General features: G+C 48.6%; 1 protein-coding gene across 4 annotated transcripts; it reads left to right on the plus strand.

Moving 5' to 3' along the window:
• Positions 1 to 902: 902 nt before the first annotated feature.
• Positions 903 to 17,957, plus strand: Calcoco1 (calcium binding and coiled-coil domain 1). 4 transcript variants are annotated; one of them, XM_042698953.1, is made up of 15 exons: positions 903 to 969; positions 3,594 to 3,773; positions 4,068 to 4,170; positions 5,024 to 5,214; positions 7,116 to 7,274; positions 7,856 to 8,004; positions 9,263 to 9,353; positions 12,364 to 12,519; positions 12,721 to 12,975; positions 13,925 to 14,050; positions 14,942 to 15,037; positions 15,412 to 15,520; positions 15,721 to 15,920; positions 16,285 to 16,391; positions 17,430 to 17,957. In XM_042698953.1, exons 2-15 carry the CDS (start codon positions 3,618 to 3,620, stop codon positions 17,605 to 17,607), a joined length of 2,076 nt encoding a protein of 691 aa, XP_042554887.1. In that variant the 5' UTR covers positions 903 to 969; positions 3,594 to 3,617; the 3' UTR covers positions 17,608 to 17,957. The 4 variants fall into 4 exon arrangements, with proteins under 4 accessions (XP_042554887.1, XP_042554888.1, XP_042554886.1 ...); XM_042698954.1 differs by having other exon boundaries at positions 953 to 969; positions 3,613 to 3,773; XM_042698952.1 differs by lacking the exon at positions 903 to 969 and adding an exon at positions 3,398 to 3,483.
• Positions 17,958 to 18,846: the final 889 nt, after the last annotated feature.

Genomic DNA, 18,846 nt, shown 5'->3' on the forward strand with positions numbered 1-18,846 from the left:
AATTCTTTCACCTCTTCTAAATAAAAACCAGAGCAACAACATGTATTGTTACCCTAATTAATTTAAACCAATTAAAATGCTTGGGCCCCGATAAGTAGCTTGTTTATAAGTTGTAACAGCTCTAGAATTATGCCAAGCTCCCTTCCCAAAGGCACGTTTCTGGTTCCCAAGAACCTATTACCCTCTCAGGCAAGACATCCTCTTCCTAGACCCGGAAGTCAGTCCAAGGAAGGGCCCTCAGAGGTGTGTGCAGATTTCAGGCCCCTTGGCACAGAAACCAAGTTGAAGAAAACAGCCAGCTGTGCAAGACACAACGTCTTACAAGGTTGGAATGAAGCAGCAGCAGCTACCCTATCTGTGAGTCTCTCCTCCCCTGCAGGTTGAACTTGGACAATCCTAAGTAGAGTTCTCTCATTTCACAGCCTTGACACTTTAGACTAATGTTGTTTCTTGACCTTTGCTGGCTTTAGTTTCCTCCTAAGGCCTAACATTAAGGCCGAAAAGTGAACGAGAAAAGCCAATCAGAAAGAGTTGCAGCCCCCTGCAAAGCGTTCTGCAGAACACGTTAGTCACAGGTCCTCCCCCAACGCCCCCTTCGGTGCACGTGACCAGCCAGCAGCCACCACCAGCGCAGTCTCCCCCCTCCCTCCCGCCCCCGACTCCTGAGGAATCATGGGCTGTGAAGTCCTTTGGTAACTACACCCTCGTGGACTGTCAGGGAAATGAGAACTACAACTCCCAGGATTCCTGGCGAAGGTCGCTGCCGTCACCTCCCTCTTTCCCGCCCCCTCACGCGCTGTTTTCTGGGATAGGTAGTCCTAGAGCCTGAGAACTGTGCGGCGATCTGCTCCAGAAAAAACACAAGCCCCAGAAGCCTTCGCGCCACTCTTTTCCCCTCCCCTCTTGAAGTCGGAGTGCTGTTTTTGTTGTTGGTGAAAGGTGAGGGGAACAGCTGATCCGGTCTGTGGGGTAAGAAACTTGGCCTAATTGGGAGAGTGGTCCTACGGGAGGGTCACCCGACTTTTCAGTCTGGCGAAAGGACAGTCTAGGGGAACTATAGAGGGAAGATGCAGGAGCGTTGGGGTTTTAATCCTTTCCGTCTAAAGAAGCCATCACTACGTTTCAGGGGCTGTGGGTTTTCAGGGGGCCTTAAGCCGGCAGAGTGGGGGGCGGGGAGCCCCCGCAATTATCTTCACATTCTTCTTAGGCCTTCGTTGTGAAATCCGATACGCTTAGACAAGTTTGAGGGGGGTCAGAATCGTTCATTCTCTTCCAGGCAAGTCTTGGCCCTCAAAAACTGTCCCTCTCTCACCCATATCCAAAGGCCTTTACGACGTTGAATCCCTGGAGAGGGCAGGATGAGGGGTGCTTCCAAATGCTAAGGGAATCTAAAGCCTTACAGGGTGGAAGACAGACACCCCCCCCCCCACACACACACACACACTATGAACACCTGAATCTACAACATACATCTACTTTCCATACCCTGAACTTTCAGACATGAAAGACATTTCTCTGTGGATATTATTTGGGGGTTTCCCTAGGTGTAGAGCTTAGTGAACAGTTCACTCCCCACTTCTTGCTGAAGAGCTGTATTAGGGAGGGAGGGAGGGAGAACATAAATTATTCGTTTTAGCCAGGGATTTTTCAGTGTTGAAAACCCAGAGAGTGTCTCTGTCTCTGTCTTCTTCAATTCAGTCTGTCTTGGGGGAAGAAGTCTCTCCATTTTGTATTGCTGGCCCACCTTCTCCACTGAGTTTCTGATTTCTTTTAAAGTTCCTCTGCCACCCACTCAGCCTGGTGTGGGTTTGTGCTGCTTGGGGGCGTGCACATGGCTAGTAGTGATGGCTGATTGGACACCTCGGCTGCAGCTGACACAGGAAGCAGATTAGTGGGCTGGAGAGAAGAGAAGAGGGCGGGCTCATAGCCCTAGGCTGAGGAGTACGCTTGTTTTTATTATCTGTCCGCACCCCACCCCCAATATTTTCCTATTAAGTCTCTCTGGCTAACTTGGAACATCCCTTCCTCCCAAGCCTATTGTCTAGCATATCTTCAGCCACTAATCCAAGCAGATGACAAGACTCGGGCTCTTAAATTTAAGACTAAAAGGAGCGGCAGAAAATGGAAAGGGAAATAGTGGAGCTAACATCCAGTCAGACCGGGCGGTTTCTACACCTGTTTCTGGCAGGATCTGGAAAGAAAAAACATTTTTGAACTGTCTTTCCCTTTTCTCAACATTAAATATACATTTCTCCTTCTTGAGGCCTCTTACTTCTCTCCTTGCAGTCTGTACCCTGCCTAGGGGTGGGGCTTCCCTGGCTTCAGGCCCCCACATTCCATCTCTGAAACCATACCACATGTTCCTGCTGAGGACTTCACTCCACCCTTGAAGCTGCCGCCTCCAGAATTCTTGACTTCCTGGAATAATCAAATTATAGGACAGGAAGTGTCTTCCCTTACATCTTTTCCCTTTATCTCTTGAATGAGAGGAGAAACTTTCTGTTTCTCTGGAATTCATAGTAGACATCTTAGAGACTAGGAGTGAACTAAGAGTTTAGGAGTCAAGATTACAGTATTGGTTCTCCATGACACTTTCTAGATTCCACCTTTAAAGAGTTAACAGTTCCCGCTTCAGAGATGAGTTTTCTGCTTTCAGGTGTCATAACTCATATCTGGGTAGAGTTGGGATAGTAAGCTCAGGAATAGGTAAGGAATAACTGCTCAGAATTAAAGAGCCCCACACTTGAGTTGGATTTTTTTTTTTTTTGCCAGTCTTGGGGCTTGAACTCAGGACCTGGGCACTGTCTCTGAGCCTCTCTGTGCTCAAGGCTAGCACTCTACCAATTGAGCCAAAGCTCCACTTCCACTTTTTCTCTTTATGTAGTACTAAGGAATCAAAGCCAGGGCTTCATGCATGCTAGGGAAGCACTCTACTAATCAGCCACATTCCCATCCCTTCAGTTGGATTTTAAATGAAAGAGTTAGAAGATGTGGGGAATGAAATGGGGCAAGAGAATTTGGAATGCTCTAGGAGAATAGAATGTGAAAAGGGAAGACTAAGGGGCAGAACCTAGGACACTGAGACTTGGTCAGTGGAACAATAAAGAGGAGTTGAAGTTAGAATTGAAGAGCCAGAAAGAATACAGCATGACACAGGCTGGGAGTTCACATAAAAAGGCTAGACATAGGTCCTAGAAATTAAGAATGATACCTTTAACCTAGCACTGTTGGCTTACGCCTGTAATCCCAGCTACTCAAGAATCTGAGATCTGAGGATCACAGTTCAAAGCCAGCCGGTGCAGCAAAGTCCATGAGACTCTTATCTCCAATTAACCACCAGAAAACGGGAAGTGGGGCTGTGACTCAAGTGGTAGAACACTAGCCTTGAACTGAAGAGCTGAGGGACAGCGCCCAGGCCCAGAGTTCAACCAAAAACAACATCAACAACAACAACAAAAAACTCCCTCAGCAGCTGGAAATCAGGTATGTGCTGATCCCCATGTGTAAAGGTAGGCTGTTGGAGGATGGGGATAGAGTTCGGGGGAGGGAGCCATAATGGAGAAACTTTAGGATATCAACCCTTTCCTTCATAGGCAGGCAGATATCTCAAAGGCAGAATGGAAGAATCATCACTAAGCCGGATACCATCCCGGGGTGGAGTCAACTTTCTAAATGTAGCCCGGACCTACATACCCAACACAAAGGTGGAATGTCATTACACCCTCCCCCCAGGCACCGTGCCCAGTGCCAGTGACTGGATTGGCATCTTCAAGGTATGTCTTTGGGTTCAGGGTTTTGGGACACTGGTTGGTTGAAATATGGGGAATGACTAGGTTGATAGAGAGGAAGATGGCACAGATGACAGAGGCCATATGTAGAAGCAAAAGGCATCTTCTTTCTCTCCTACCCTCGCTTTCTCCTGACATTACTGTCCCTTTACTTACTTTATCTCTTATCCCTGCCACCATAACACCATCCTCCTCCCTCATTCAATCTCTCTGCCTCTTCTATCATCCATAAATGGTAGACCCATCTCCTTACGCCTCTCCTACCTTACATTGTCACAGGTGGAAGCTGCCTGTGTTCGGGATTACCACACTTTTGTATGGTCGTCAGTGCCAGAAAGCACAACTGATGGCTCCCCTACTCATGCCAGTGTCCAGTTCCAAGGTACAAAGAAAGATGGGAACGTTGGAGGGAGGAGCCAAGGGTTTAAGCCAAGGCTTAAAGGATGGTAGTGGGCTTAGGAACACAAAAGGCGCAGAAGACAAAGAAAAGTATAAATGACGTCAGAGCCAGGTATGGCCGGTAGTCCCAGCTATTGGGAAAGCTGAAACAAGGAGATTACTTGAGCCCAGGAATCCAAGGCTGGTTTGAGCAATATAAAGAGAACCTATCTCAAAATAAACAAGTAAATAGTCATTACATCAAATACAGAGCCATGGGGTTCTCATTGAGCCAGATAAAATAGATAGTTAGAGAGTAACTGGTCCTACCACTTACCCAAAAAAGGAGAAACTCTTCCCTTATGGAACTAGGGGTAGGAAAGAGGGCAGGGTAGAAGAGGGTGGTCATACGATTCCAAAAGACCTATCTTAATACAAAGCACTCATATTTACAAGCTATTTGGACTTGGGTAGATGACTAAACCTCTGTGTGACTATTAACAGTAAAATGGGATGCCAATTTATAGGGACAGTAGGAGGACTTGAAATGCTACAGGTAAAATCATTCATGCAATGCTTGCCACATGGTGGGCACTCAATAAATGGCAACTAGCATATACTATGAGGATGAGAGAAGGGAAGAGGTTTAGGAAAAAGGAAACAGAAGGCTAAGGAGACAGGAGGAGGAGAGTATCCTACAGAACAGAAATAGCCTATAGGAGGTGGAAGGGGGAAGCAGTATAGGAGACAGAGCCACAGACAGTGGACATTGTGGCAATCTAAGGAGAACAGGGACCTGCTGAGACTTGAAAGTCTGGGATCATATTAAGGTCCTCAGTCCATTCTTCTTCCTACAGCTAGTTACCTGCCCAAACCAGGAGCTCAACTCTACCAGTTCCGATACGTGAATCGCCAGGGACGGGTGTGTGGGCAGAGCCCCCCCTTTCAGTTCCGAGAGCCAAGGCCCATGGATGAGCTGGTGACCCTGGAAGAAGCTGATGGTGGCTCTGACATTCTGCTGGTTGTCCCCAAGGCCACTGTGCTACAGGTAAAAAAAGGACAACAGACTTGTAAGAACTTCATGTAGACGGCAACATATGAAGCAGGAAAGCAAGCTATCCCCAGGCAAGCGTAACTTCCTGCCCTAGAGGAAGAGCTACAAGGTAGAGGGAGGCCACTCCAGGGAAGAGAGAATGGGAGCTGCCTACAGAACAAGGGAGGAGAGGCAGCAGATTGGTCCCAGCCCTGTCCTGTCTATTCAGCACAGAGACACTACCCATATATGGCTCTTAACAATTGAGGTACATCACTGGCAAGATAATTGCTGGGTGAAGACAGTATTAACAAAACAGATTGTAAAAGAGCTCAATGATTTGTAAACTGATTACACGATAAATATGATAATGTGAATTTGACTGGGTTAAATAAGGTATTGTAAAAATGTGCATCACGTATTTCTTGTTACTTTTTAGAAATGGCAGCTAGGGGCTGGGAAGGTGGCTCAGTGGTAGAGTGCCTGCCTCGCACGCATGAGGCCCTGGGTTCAATTCCTCAGCACCACATAAACAGAAAAATCCGGAAGTGGCTCTGTGGCTCAAGTAGTAGAGGGCTAGTTTTGAATTGAAGAACTCAGGGACAGTGCCCAGGCCCAGAGTTCAAGCCCCACATCCAACCAAAAAAACAAAAGAAAGAAAGAAATGACAGCTAGGAGCCAGGCACCGGTGGCTCATGCCTGCAATTCTAGCTATTCAGGAGGCTGAGATCGAGGACCACGGTTTAAAGCCAGCCCGGGCAGGAAAGTCTGTGAGACTCTTATCTCCAATAAACCACTAGAAAACTGGAGTTGGCGTAGTAGCTCAAGCAGTAGAGCATTCGCCTTGAGCTGAAGAACTCAGGGACAGTGTCCAAGCCCAGAGTTCAAGCCCCATGACCAACAAAAATAAATAAACAAAAATAAAAAAAAGAATTGCCAGCTAGGAAATTTAAACTTTCATGTGAACCAGGCACTGGTGGTTCATGCCTGTAATCGTAGCTACTCAAGGGGCTGAGATCTGAAGATTGTGGATCAAAGCCAGCCCAGGCAGGAAAATCTGTGAAATTCCTTTTTTTTTTTTTTTTTTTGTCTTTTCTTTTTTTGGTACTGGGTATCAAACCCAGGACGTTGCATTTACTAGGCAAGCGCTTTGCCACTGAGCTACATCCCAGCCCAAATCTGTGAAATTCTTATCTCCGATTAACCACCAGAAAATCTGAAGTGGCACTGTGGCTCAAAGTGGTAGAACACTAGCTTTGAGCAGAAGAACTCAGGGACAGTGCCTGGGCCATGAGTTCAAGTCCCACGGCTGACCAAAAAACAAAATTTTTTTTTTTTTTTAGTTGGTGGTGGGCTTGAACTCTGGGCCTGGGTACTGTCCCTGAGCTCTTCAGTTCAAGACAGTGCTAAACCACTTGAGCCACAGCACTATGTCTGGTTTTCTGGTAGTTAATTGAAGATAAGAGTCTTACAGACTTTCCTGCCTGGGCTGGCTTTGAACCATGATCCTCAGATCTCAGCCTCCTAAGTAGTGAGGATTCCAGGTGTGAGCCACTAGCGTCTGGCCAAATAAATTTTTTCATGTGGCTTGTATTACTAGTGGATGAGATAGAGAGGAATTAGGGAATAGAGGCAAATATTAGCAAGGAAGACTTCCTCAGTGAAGGTGAGGGTCAGGGACCTGTAAGGAGGTGGTAATTTACTTCCTGAGGAGCTCCATAGATGAGAGTGGATAGCCTTTCTATAATACGGACAATCCTGCCTTCTAGAACCCCAAGCCTCACACCAAGCCTCCCCTGCTCACCCTTTTGCATCTCATTCCATCACGGCTTCCCAGTGCTGAAATGTATCTAGAGAGTAGCCAGACCTTAGAACAGGTGCCTCACAGGCACACTCCTCTCACCTTGTCACCGTAGAACCAGCTGGATGAGAGCCAGCAAGAACGGAATGACCTGATGCAACTGAAGCTGCAGTTGGAGGAGCAGGTGACAGAGCTGAGGAGCCGGGTGCAGGAGCTGGAGCCAGCCCTGGCCACCACCAGACGGGAGCATGCAGAGCTCACAGAGCAATACAAGGTAAGAATCAGGCCTTGGAGGGAATGGGAGCTGAGGGCGCACTCAGAGTCCAGAATCAGAAGAGAGGAAAGGAGAGATATTCGCTGGCTTTTAAGATGAACTTAGGTCAGACATTGGTGGTTCATGCTTGTAATCCTCAGGAGGCAGATATCTGAGGATTGTGGTTCAAAATCAGTCTGGGTAGGAAAATCCATGAGATACTTTTATCTCATTAACTAGCAAAGGCCAGAAGTAGAGGTGTAGCTCAAGTAGTAAAACACCAACCTCGAACCTGAAAAGCTAAGGGACAGTGCCCAGGCCCTGAGTTCAATCCCCAGTATTGGCACCAAGAGAAAAATAAAAGACAATCTTGACATCAAAGAAGTAGGTTTCTGAGAGAGAAAGGGGATTACCTCCCCTATAAAGTGGAGATGGCCATATTCCCAGGTAAAGCCATGGCCCCATACATTTCCTTTTGAAGAAAGGTGGTAGACCAGAGCTAGAAGTGATCCAGTGCTTTTGTGTTCCTGTGAAACTTCTGTCCTGCTCTTTGAGAGATGAATTTCACCCTCTGTCTCCTTCCTTTGGGACTTGAATTCCAGGGGCTTTCTCGGTCCTATGGGGAGCTCACAGAGGAGAGGGACATCCTGAGCCAGCAACAGGGAGATCACGTAGCGCGCATCCTGGAGCTGGAGGATGACATCCAAACCATCAGTGAGAAAGTGCTGACAAAGGAGGTGGAGCTGGACAGGTGAGCCCCGCCCCTTCTATCGCTTCTCATTTCCGGTGACCTCCACACTCCAGCCTCCTGTTTCAGACACCTGCTTTCTGTCTCATCTGGTTTCTGCATCCTTTCTCTCCCTAGGGGTAATCCTCTTACTGGAGATTCTTTCTGCTGATTCTCTTCCATCTTTCCTGATGCTATGCTGTGTTTCCCACCTTCAGAAACAATCGTAGTTGCCACTTACTGCAGCAAATGCTAAGCAGAACTAGTAGTGAAGGATTTGGAAGAAGAGATAGGCTAGAACATGTAAGATAAGAGAGGATGGATTTCAAATTTTACTTGAGGATGGTATACCTCTGAGTCTCAGCTACTTGGGAAGCTGAGGCAGGAGGATAGGGTAGCTTGAGCTCAAGAATTTGATGACAGCCTGGACAACATAGCCAGACCCTGTCTCAAGAATATTTTTAACCACAGGAGAGACACAGATTCTATTCTCATTACTAAGAGATGTTTAGCTAAAGTTAGAGCTCAGTGATAGAGCACTTGCCTAGATTGGCTTTTAATGTAAGACTGGCTTGCAATCCCTGGTACTGGAAAAAAGAAAGATTGGGACTGGTAATCCAGAAGTGTTATGAAATCTCTCTCTCTCTCTCTCTGTCTCTCTCTCTCTCCCCTCTCTCTCTCTCTCCTCTCCCTTTTCCTCCTTCTCTTCCTCTCTCTCCCTTTCTCCTCCTCTGTCCCTCTTTCTTCTGTCCATCTCTTCCTCTCTCCCTGTCTCATGCCAGTACTGCGGACTGAACTCAAGGCCTGTGTGCTGTCCCTTTTCTTTTTTGTTCAAGGCTAGCACTCTTTCACTTGAGCCACACTTCTACTTCCAGCTTTTTCGGTGGTCAATTGGAGATGAGAGTCTCAAATACTTTTCTTCCTGGGCTATTTTTGGAACTTAGCCTCCTGAGTAGCTAGGATTATAGATGTGAGCCATCATGCCTTGGTGATTCTGATCTCTTGAGTGAGTGAAAATAGCCAGGGAACCATGAACAGAACATTCCTTAAAATGCTACATAAAGCAAAAGGTTAAATGGCTTGTATTTAGATCATACTCTAGAGCTAGAAACTATGGGTTCTTGAGATTTTGAACTAGATTCTCTGGTGTGGGGAGTTGAGCATTCCAGAAGTGTAGGTCTAGGCCTTGAAGGGCACCAGTGGAAGAGCACAGAACAAAGGTCTGAGTCCTCAGTCCTTCTCTGGATTACCAGATGATCCAGCATGTTGTCCCCACTCACAGGGTTAGAGACACAGTGAAGGCCCTGACTCGGGAGCAGGAGAAACTCATGGGCCAGCTGAAGGAAGTGCAAGCAGACAAGGAGCAAGGTGAGGTAAGCAGAGCTGCTTTGCTTTCTCAGTTGTTCCGCCTGTGCTCATCAAGGATTGTGAGGTCAAGGCCATTTTTGGCTGGTAAGCCATTGTCTAAAAGCAGAAATAGGCCAGGTACTGGTAGCTCATGCCTGTAATCCTAGCTACTCAGGAGGCTGAGATCTGAGGATCACAGTTCAAAGCCAGCCCGGGCAGGAAAGTCCATGAGACTCTTATCTCCAATAAACCACTAGAAAATCAGAAGTGGCACTGTAGCTCAAGCGGTAGAGCTCTTGCCTTGAGCTGGGACAGCGCCCAAGCCCAGAGTTCAAGCCCCGTGACCAGCAAAAAAAAAGAAAAAGAAAAAGAAATAGATAAACATGGGGTAAAAGAAAGGAAGAAGAGCTGGGTGCTGGAAGCTTACGCCTGTAATCCTAGCTACTCAGGAGGCTGAGATCTGAGGATCACAGTTCAAAGCCAGCCCGGGCAGGAAACTCCATGAGACTTATCTCCAATAAAAAAAATTAAAAAAAACACTAGAAAACCGGAAGTGGTGTTTTGGCTCAAGCTTGCCTTGAGCTGAAGAGTGCAGGGACAGCGCCCAAGCCCAGAGTTCAAGCCCTACAACCGACAAAAAAAGAAAGGAAGAAGAAAAAGATGCATGAACTAGCCTACTGCTTCCAACATTTTACTTCTAGAACACTTCTTCTCCTGCCCTGAATGAAGTTTTACATCTTATGTGGGAACCTCACTGTTTAAATCAATAAAAGCAGCATTTAATTTTAGCTTATGAATTCAAATGTAATGCATGTACTTATCAAGTAATGAAAGCAATTAAGTGGCTGGGCATGGTGCTATATGCCTATAATCCCAGCATTCTAGAGGCTTAAGAGATCAAAAGTTTGAGTCTGGGTTGATGTGTGACCCTATCTAAAAAAGAAAGGCAAGCCGGGTGCCGGTGGCTCATACCTATAATCCTAGCTACTAAGGAGGCTGAGATCTGAGGATCATGGTTCAAAGCCAGCCTGGGCAGGAAAGTCCGTGAGACTCTTATCTCCAGTAAACCACTAGAAAACCAGAAGTGGTGCTATGGCTTAAGCGGTAGAACACTCCTTGAGCTGAAGAGCACAGCACCCAAGCCCAGAGTTCAAGCCCCAGGATCAATCAGAAAAAAAAAGGCAATTAAATAAATAAATATAAATATATATGTGTGTGTATACACACATATATACATATATATACATGTATGTATACATGTATTATAATGTGTGTGTGTGTGTGTGTGTGTGTGTGTGTGTGGTTATAGGAGCTTGAATTCAGGGCCTGGGCACTGTCTGAGCTATTTCGCTCAAGGGAACCTGGCTAATTATTTTTGATGGATACCAAACTTTAAAATTAGAGATAATGAATGTTCTGTCAGCATTAATAATGAATGTATTTCTGCATTTTGTTTGGTTGTACAGTATTGCACACACTTGAGTTGCACACAAGTAGGTACAAATAATCACATATTTTAAACTGTTCACCTTGCAATCTGTTTATAGGTTTCTTCCATAAAAACATAATAGACTTTTTTCTGAGGTTATTTAGAAGCACACATTGATGAATTAGTGATTTCTATTATGTTAACTTGAGCACTTAGGTAATTTTTTTTTTTTTTTGGTTGGTTGTTTGGATTGAACTCTGGGCCTGGGCACTGTCCCTAGCTCTTCAGCTCAAGGCTAGAGCTCTACCACTGGAGCCACATCGCCACTTCTGGTTTTCTGGTGGTTTATTGGAGATAAGAGTTTCACAGCTTTTCCTGCCCAGACTGGCTTTGAACCATGATCCTCAGATCTCAGCCTCCTGAATAGCTAGGATTACAGGTGTGAGCCACCAGTGCCCAGCTTAAAATTAGGTTTTGTTTTGTTTTGTTTTGTCAGTTGTGGGGGCTGAACTCTGGGCCTGGAGGCTCTTCAGCTCAAGGCTAGCACCCTACCACTTAAGCCACAGCGCCACTTTCGGCTCTTTTTCTGCTTATATGATACTGCGGAATCAATCCCAGGGCCTCATGCATGGAAGGCAAGCACGCTACCACTGAGCCAACTTCCCAGCCCCTGATGTTTTCTTAAAAAACTATTTACAGAATGTTAATCTGATTGCCTTGTGGAAAATAAACTAGTTTTGAGGTTATTCAGTCATCTAAAAAATAACTAAAACCTGAGTTAATGTGGCAGTAATAGGAAAAGAAAAATGGCTTTGTCCAAGATGGAAGCTGGCTTTCCTGTGGGCATTGGGGAGAAAACAGTGCTAAGCCTAGCACCAAAATATCCAGCCTGGGCAACATGGTAAGTAGAAATGAGACTTGAAAAGATAAGGCAAGTCCAGGTATGGTGGCTTAGCCTGTAATCTCAGCACTCAGAAAGCAGAAGTCAATGGATCATGAGTTTGAGGCCAGCCTATGCTACTGGGATGAGAGGTAGGAAATGTAGAATATGCTGTGTTTGAAAGGCCTGTAGAACATTCAAACTGAGTTTTGATTTAAACAGAAAAGGAGGAAGGTAGAAGTGGAATGGGGGTCACCTACATCTAAGACCCCAGACTGTGATGCTTATGGCAGCTGGAAACCAGATGTTCAAAAGCAAGTCCCTTTCGGCTGCAGACTCAAGTGCTTGTAAGCTGAGTGCCAGTGGTTCACACCTGTAATCCTAGCTACTCAGGAGGCTGAGATCTAAGAACTGTTGTTCAAAGCCAGCCTAGGCAGGAATATTGTAAGACTCTTACCTCCAGTGAACTGTCAAAAAACTGAAAGTGGAGGCTTGGTTCCAAGGGGTAGAGCACTAGCCTCGAATACAAAAGTTGAGAAACAAGCACGCAGGCCCTGATTTTAACTCCAAGACTGGCACCAAAAAAAAAAAATTGATAAGTACTGGCAAGAACCAAATGCTTAAGTGTGTGTTTAATCTAAGAGATGGACCTTAACATTTCCCTCATCACAACAACAGAGGTCACTTGCTTCCTAGCCTTTTCTTACCTACTTTCTGCTGCCATCAGGCCGAGCTCCAAGTGGCACAAGAAGAGAACCATCGCTTAAACATGGAGCTGCAGGAGGCCAAGGGCCAACAGGAGGAACAGAGTGCTCAGACCCAGCGACTGAAGGACAAGGTGGCCCACATGAAGGACACCCTCAGCCAGGCCCAACAGAGAGTGGTGAGTGAAGACCCTCAGACAGCAGGAAGCGGTGCAAGGTCCAAACGCTAGTTATAGAAGTATTTGGATGTTCATAGACAAGGGTCAAAAACATGACTACTCGAATAGCACTGTTCTGAATGCTATTGCATTTGGGATGGGAGAGAGATGGTTCATGAGTGATTCACTGGGAACACTGATCTCTGTCCCCTTTCTCCTGAGGCTGAGCTGGAGCCCCTGAAGGAGCAGCTTCGCGGAGTTCAGGAGCTTGCAGCTTCAAGCCAGCAAAAAGCTGCTCTTCTCGGGGAAGAGTTGGCCAGCGCTGCAGGAGCAAGGGACCGCACCATAGCTGAGCTGCACCGCAGCCGCCTGGAGGTGGCTGAAGTCAATGGCAGGCTGGCTGAGCTCAGTCTGCACCTGAAAGAGGAAAAGTGCCAATGGAGCAAGGAGCGGGCCGGGCTGCTGCAGAATGTGGAGGTAGAGGGCAGTGGGAACTGTCAGTCTCACCTACATGTGATCAGGCCCTCCTGGAGCACGGAAGCAGAGGAAGCAGGTGCTAGTGGCTCATGCCAGAAATCCTAGCTATTCAGGAGATCTGAGGATCACAGCTCAGACAGCCTGAGCAGTCACGTCCATAGATAAAATTGGAGATCTATCTCCCATTCACCAGCAAAGAAAGCTAATGAAAGTGCCAGCCCGGCCAAGTGCCAATGGCTCATGCCTGTAATCCTAGCTGCTCAGGAGACTGAGATCTGAGGATCATGACTTGAAGCTAGCTCATGCAGACTCTTATTTCCAATAAACTGCCAAAAAGTGAGAAGTGGAGCTGTGGCTCAAGTGGTAGAATGCTAGCCTTGAGCAAGAAAAACTTCAGGAACAACACCCTAGGTTCTAAGTTCGAACCTCATGACTGGCACCACCCCCCTCCTCGCAAAAAAAAAAAAGATCCAGTTTCTAACACACACACACACACACACACACACACACACACACACACACACACACACACACACACACACACACACACACACACACACACACACGAAGAACCTCAGAGGACTTGGACTTGGGGGAGCACCTTCAGGGAAGGCACCCTTCGCCTTCAAGGATATAGTTAGGACTAAGTCTTCATCACCATAACAACTTCCTTAGTTACCAGTCTTAGTTGCTATCTTTAGTCTTCCTTAGTTACCATCTTCTTGGTACAGGCCATGATGCTCATTGCTGATCAGCACAGCAGCTTGCTGTCTGTCATGCCCTCTCCTGCATTCAGGGAGTGTGGGAAATGAAGAAGGCACTAAGGGGAAATAGCTCCGGAACAATCCAGTCCAGTAAATGAAGAGATGCAGTGAGGAATGGCACTGTTCCAGTGGCATCCCTTTTTCCTCACCTCTGCCCTCTCATTCTCTTTTATGACTATCTCCAGGCAGAGAAGGACAAGATCCTGAAGCTGAGTGCGGAGATCCTACGGCTAGAGAAGGCAGTGCAGGATGAGAGAAGCCAGAGCCACATGCTCAAGACAGAGCTGGCCCGGGAAAAGGACTCTAGCCTGGTGAGACTCCAGGCCACTAGGGGTCCGATAGTGCGTCCTGAGCCAGAGTGGTCCCCTCTCTCTTCTCTCTCCTCTCTCTCTCCCTCTATCCTCTTCCTCTCTCATCTGTCTTCTCTCTTTCTTCTCTCCCTCTCTCTTCTCTCTCTCTGCTCTCTGCTCTCTGCTCTCTCTTTTCTTTCTGCTTTCTCCCTCTTTCTCTTCTCTTCTATCCTCTCTCTCTCCTCTCTCCCTCTCTTCTTTTTCTCCTCTCTCTCCTCACTCTCATATCCCTCTTTTTCTCTCTCTCCTCTCTCCTTTTTCTCTCTGTCTCCTCTCCGCTCTCTTTTCTCTCTCCTCTTTCCCTCTCTCTTCTCTCCTTTCCTCTCTCTCCTCACTCTCTCTTTTTGTCTCTCCTCTCCTCTCTGCTTTCTCTTTTCTCTCTGCTCTCTCCCTCCCTCTTTCTCCTCTCTCTCTTTTCTCTCTCCTGTCTCTCCCTCTCTCCTGTCTCTCTCTCCTCTCTCCTGTCTCTCCTGTCTTTCTCTCCTCTCCTTCTTCTCTTCTGTCCCCCCCCCCACTTCTCTAATGCCCACTTATATATAGGGTGATATCTTACTTGTCTACCCCCAAGCCCCCATTGGTTTAAGTGTACAATGTCCCTTTCTGCACATCTGGGCCATGTAGGGGTGACTCATAGGGGAATTATAGAGGTCCTTGCTGTGATCAAGACCCGTAGTGGGGGAGGTTATCGAGGAGACTGAGTCTCCAGGGAAGGAGGAACATTGCATGTGTCAGAGCAGGAGAGGAGCGGAGGCTGGGGCAGCCTGGTGTTAAAGGGCTGGTGCAGGACACCCAGACCCCAGGTTCCTGGAGGCACGTTCTAGGCTCAAGGTTCCATCGGCCCTTTTCCCTCAGGTGCAGTTATCAGAAAGTAAGCGAGAGCTGACAGAGCTGCGGTCAGCCCTGCGTGTGCTTCAGAAAGAGAAAGAGCAGCTGCAAGTGGAGAAGCAGGTGAGAACCCCTAACCCAGGCCTCAGCATCCAGAGAGAGCTCCAGTTACTCAGCAAAAATGGACTCAGGGATTGAAAACTCTGTATCTTCTTGTCATCTCTTGGCTTAGAAACCAGATTCTCTAAGAGGGCCCAGAGACTAAACGGGGGACCCTGGCACTTGTTATAGCTGCCTCTGCACAGGGGAGGAGTGCCAAGAGAAGGGAGGGAAATACCAATGGAGGAGAGTTCCTGGTAAGGGCATCTGCCTCCTGCCGTGAAGGCATCTAATCCCAAGGAGCTCAAGTTCACCAGAGCCAGGGAAGGCTGGGTAAGCCAGCAAGACGGGCACCTTCCCAGCCCCCAGCACCTGCCTCTTTCTTCCCCAAACTGCAGGAACTGCTAGAGTACATGAGGAAGTTGGAGGCCCGCCTGGAGAAGGTGGCAGATGAGAAGTGGGATGAGGATGCTGCTACAGAGGACGAGGAAGCCACAGCAGGGCTGAGTCTGTATACTCCCTGTCTTATCCACTCCCCCCACCCCCATCCCCTTTCCCTCTGGAGGAAGGCTCCACCCCATGCCCTAGGAGCTGCCTCTGCCTCCTCTGTGTTTTGCCTTTTTCCTTCCCAGACTCCAGCCCCGATTGAGTTGAACTGTCTCCCTCCTGCAGAGGAGGTATAGCTGATCCACCTGTCTCTCCTACAGGCTGCCCTTCGGCTCTGACAGACTCAGAAGATGAGTCCCCAGAAGACATGAGGCTCCCACCCTATGGCCTATGTGAGCGTGGAGATCCAGGTTCCTCTCCTGCCGGGCCCCGAGAGTCTTCTGCCCTAGTTGTCATCAGCCAGCCTGCACCCATTGCAGCCCACCTCTCAGGTCCAGCTGAGGACAGTAGCTCTGACTCGGTGAGCAATGAGGAGAGGCCTGGCAGAGGCAGCATGAAGGGGAGAGGGCCATTCCTGAGTCCTAACCTCGCCCCCTCCCATGAGGTCAGCAGGTCTGTGTCATCCAGGACTCTATCCTCAAGGGAGAGGAAGCAGGTTCAGCCTCTCTGCAGAGCTACCAACAGACCAACTTCAAACCCAGTCCAGCCCAGTATCCTCTCCGCTTCCACCAGTCTCCTTCCAAACACTCTCTGACCTTGCTCTTCCCTCAGCCACTCTGCTCACTGTCCCAGCCTTGGCTTCTCTTCCCTTACATGTCCCAGTGTGTCATGCCCCAACCTGGGAACTCCTCCCCAAAACCCTGCCCTGTCTCTTTGGTGCTCAGGAGGCTGAGGATGAGAAATCAGTTCTGATGGCAGCCGTGCAGAGTGGGGGTGAGGAGGCCAGTCTGCTGCTCCCTGAACTGGGCAATGCCTTCTATGATATGGCCAGGTGAGCACAGTGGGGGAGCACAGGAGGGAAGAGTGGGGAGAGCAGTGGGAGAGGACATCCATGTGAGCTGTGTCTTCCTACTCTGCCCCAAGCCTCCCTCTCCTTAGCCTCAGCCAAGGAAGGAGATAAACCGGGTGGTTGGCAGAGAGCCATTACCCACTGCTCCAGATCCCAGGTGCCTTCAGGTCATCTCTCCCTCTGTCTTACCTTTGCATTCAGAGGCCCTGCCTTTAAACTGGCTTCTATGTTGTTCTAGCACCATCTTCCGTGGAGCCCAAATTGCCCTGCATCCCCTCTCTTCTGCCCCTGCCCCTTCCCCAACCACTAGGTAGGTACCTAGGTTCCTTGAGGGTTGAAGGGAGGTGACCAAGGCCCCCAGGGATAAGGACTGAAAGAAAACAGGGATGTGGCATCTGTCTAGCTACATCTGAGACTGCTGTGCTTTGTGCACGCACGCGCGCACACACGCACATACACACATATACACACACACAACTGTCCCAGGAGATTCTCTCTGGGAGAATTACCAGGTTGGGGGACTCAGGTATTAAAATTACCCCCTTCTGCCTTTCTTCTTCTGCCCTGATCAAGCAGTGAGGGCCTGGGAAGGAGAGATTTTATCATGAAGCCCCTGGCTTTGCCTGGATGGGAGATGGGCTCGGGCAGGGAGGGGCCATGCTGTCATCCTCCTCAGCTGGAGCGGGAAGATGAAGGACGATGTCAGACTCATTTTCAGCCTCATTAGCCAGCAGACAGAGATGGAGGGAGGAGAGCAGGAGGTTGGGGGATGGGGTCCTGCACTACAGAGACCAGCAGGGATTCAAGAAGGGAGGACATGGGAATCAGGAAAACCAAGGCATCTAGTATCACGAAGAGAAAGATGTCACCGCAGAGGCTGGCCCGGAAGGACCAGGAGGCTGCAGTCAGGAGCCATATAATGTGGGGAGCCAGACACGAGTCCCTACTCCCTGAGACCCACCAGTCAAGAAAGCAATGGAGCACGCTGACCCTCTCCCTTTCCCCTCCATCTCTCTTTAGTGGCTTTGCAGTGGGTCCCCTGTCAGAGGCCAGCACTGGGGGCCCTGGCACCCCCCCATGGAAGGAGTGTCCTATCTGTAAGGAGCGCTTCCCTGCCGACAGTGACAAGGATGCCCTGGAGGACCACATGGATGGACACTTCTTTTTCAGCACCCAAGACCCTTTCACCTTTGAGTGACCTCACCTCTCCCTAGCACATGCACCAACATACACTCCCACACGCCCGCTCACCTCCCACCCGTGTTCTACCACACCAGGCTCCATGATACTCTGTTCCCTAAGAACCACTTGTGTGGGCCCTGTCTGCATCCCAAGCTTTCTAACTTCATCCTCTCCCACCTGGCTTTTTTGTCCCAGGCAGGGGTCGTCCTTGGAAGCAGTGGCTGAGTTGACCCCCTGAAGGCGCTTTTGAAGGAAGCCAGGATGGAGGAGACCTTCCCTTGTGGGAATAGAATCGTCCACTACTAGCCATGGTTGCTTGCTTCGGATATACAGCCACCCCCCCCACACACTCGTGAACACACACACACACACACACTCACACATACATTCATACACACTCCCCTTTCTGAGGCCCCAAAGCCAGTTCCTGGGGGTCCCCACCCTCTCCTATTTGAGGTTTGTTTGTTTACCTGAATTTTTCTCTGGGTCCTGCAGCATGAATGTCATGACCTCTTCAGACCCCTCTTAGTTCTCCGCTTTATCATTTTCTCTCTTGGTTCTCCCCCCCCCCACATTCCTTATTTCCTTCCCCACCCCACCCCAGTCCCTTCCATGCTTTCGATATTAAGTCTCACGGTTTCTTTTCTATTTTTAAGGATTCTTTTACTCTCTCTCCTGCCCTTCCCCGCCACTCCGCACCCCCCACATCCTCACATGGAAAGAAATAATGTACTTGTGCCTTCTGTGAGGGATGGGGGGGACAAGTGCTCCCAGGTGTCCCCATTTCCCAACCCTTTCCCTTTCCAGGTCTCCCACAGCAATAAGAATCTCCCCACCATTTGCCTCCTTTCTGTAGTTTTGACAAATATATTTATATGATATGTGTAAGTGTTGTCGTAAAATGTGCTGGCATCATGAGATATAACTAGGGCAGAGGGTGCAGGCTTTGGGCTCTGAGCATCCTGAGGGTGGGGAGAGACTGGATGCTTGACCTCCTACTATGTGTCCTGGTGTGCTGGCCGCCGGGACCTTCCACGTGGGAGGTCTAGCTAGGAGGACAGTGCAGGGGGGAGAGGGCAGGTGGATGGGGTCAGGGTGCAGAGGCAGGTAGAGTGCCCTGCAAGAGCCAGAAGCTTCCACTGCTCACATCGGCACTCTCCAAGATGGCTGTCCAAGGGGCATTACTCCTGAGAAGAGTGTACACCTTTGAGTTCTTAGGGTTTTTGTTTCTTTTTGTTTTTCTGCTTTTTGTTTT

This window comes from Dipodomys spectabilis, unplaced genomic scaffold (assembly GCF_019054845.1).
Source record: "Dipodomys spectabilis isolate Male_0828 unplaced genomic scaffold, ASM1905484v1 ptg000234l, whole genome shotgun sequence".
NCBI classification, from domain to species: Eukaryota; Metazoa; Chordata; class Mammalia; order Rodentia; family Heteromyidae; genus Dipodomys; species Dipodomys spectabilis.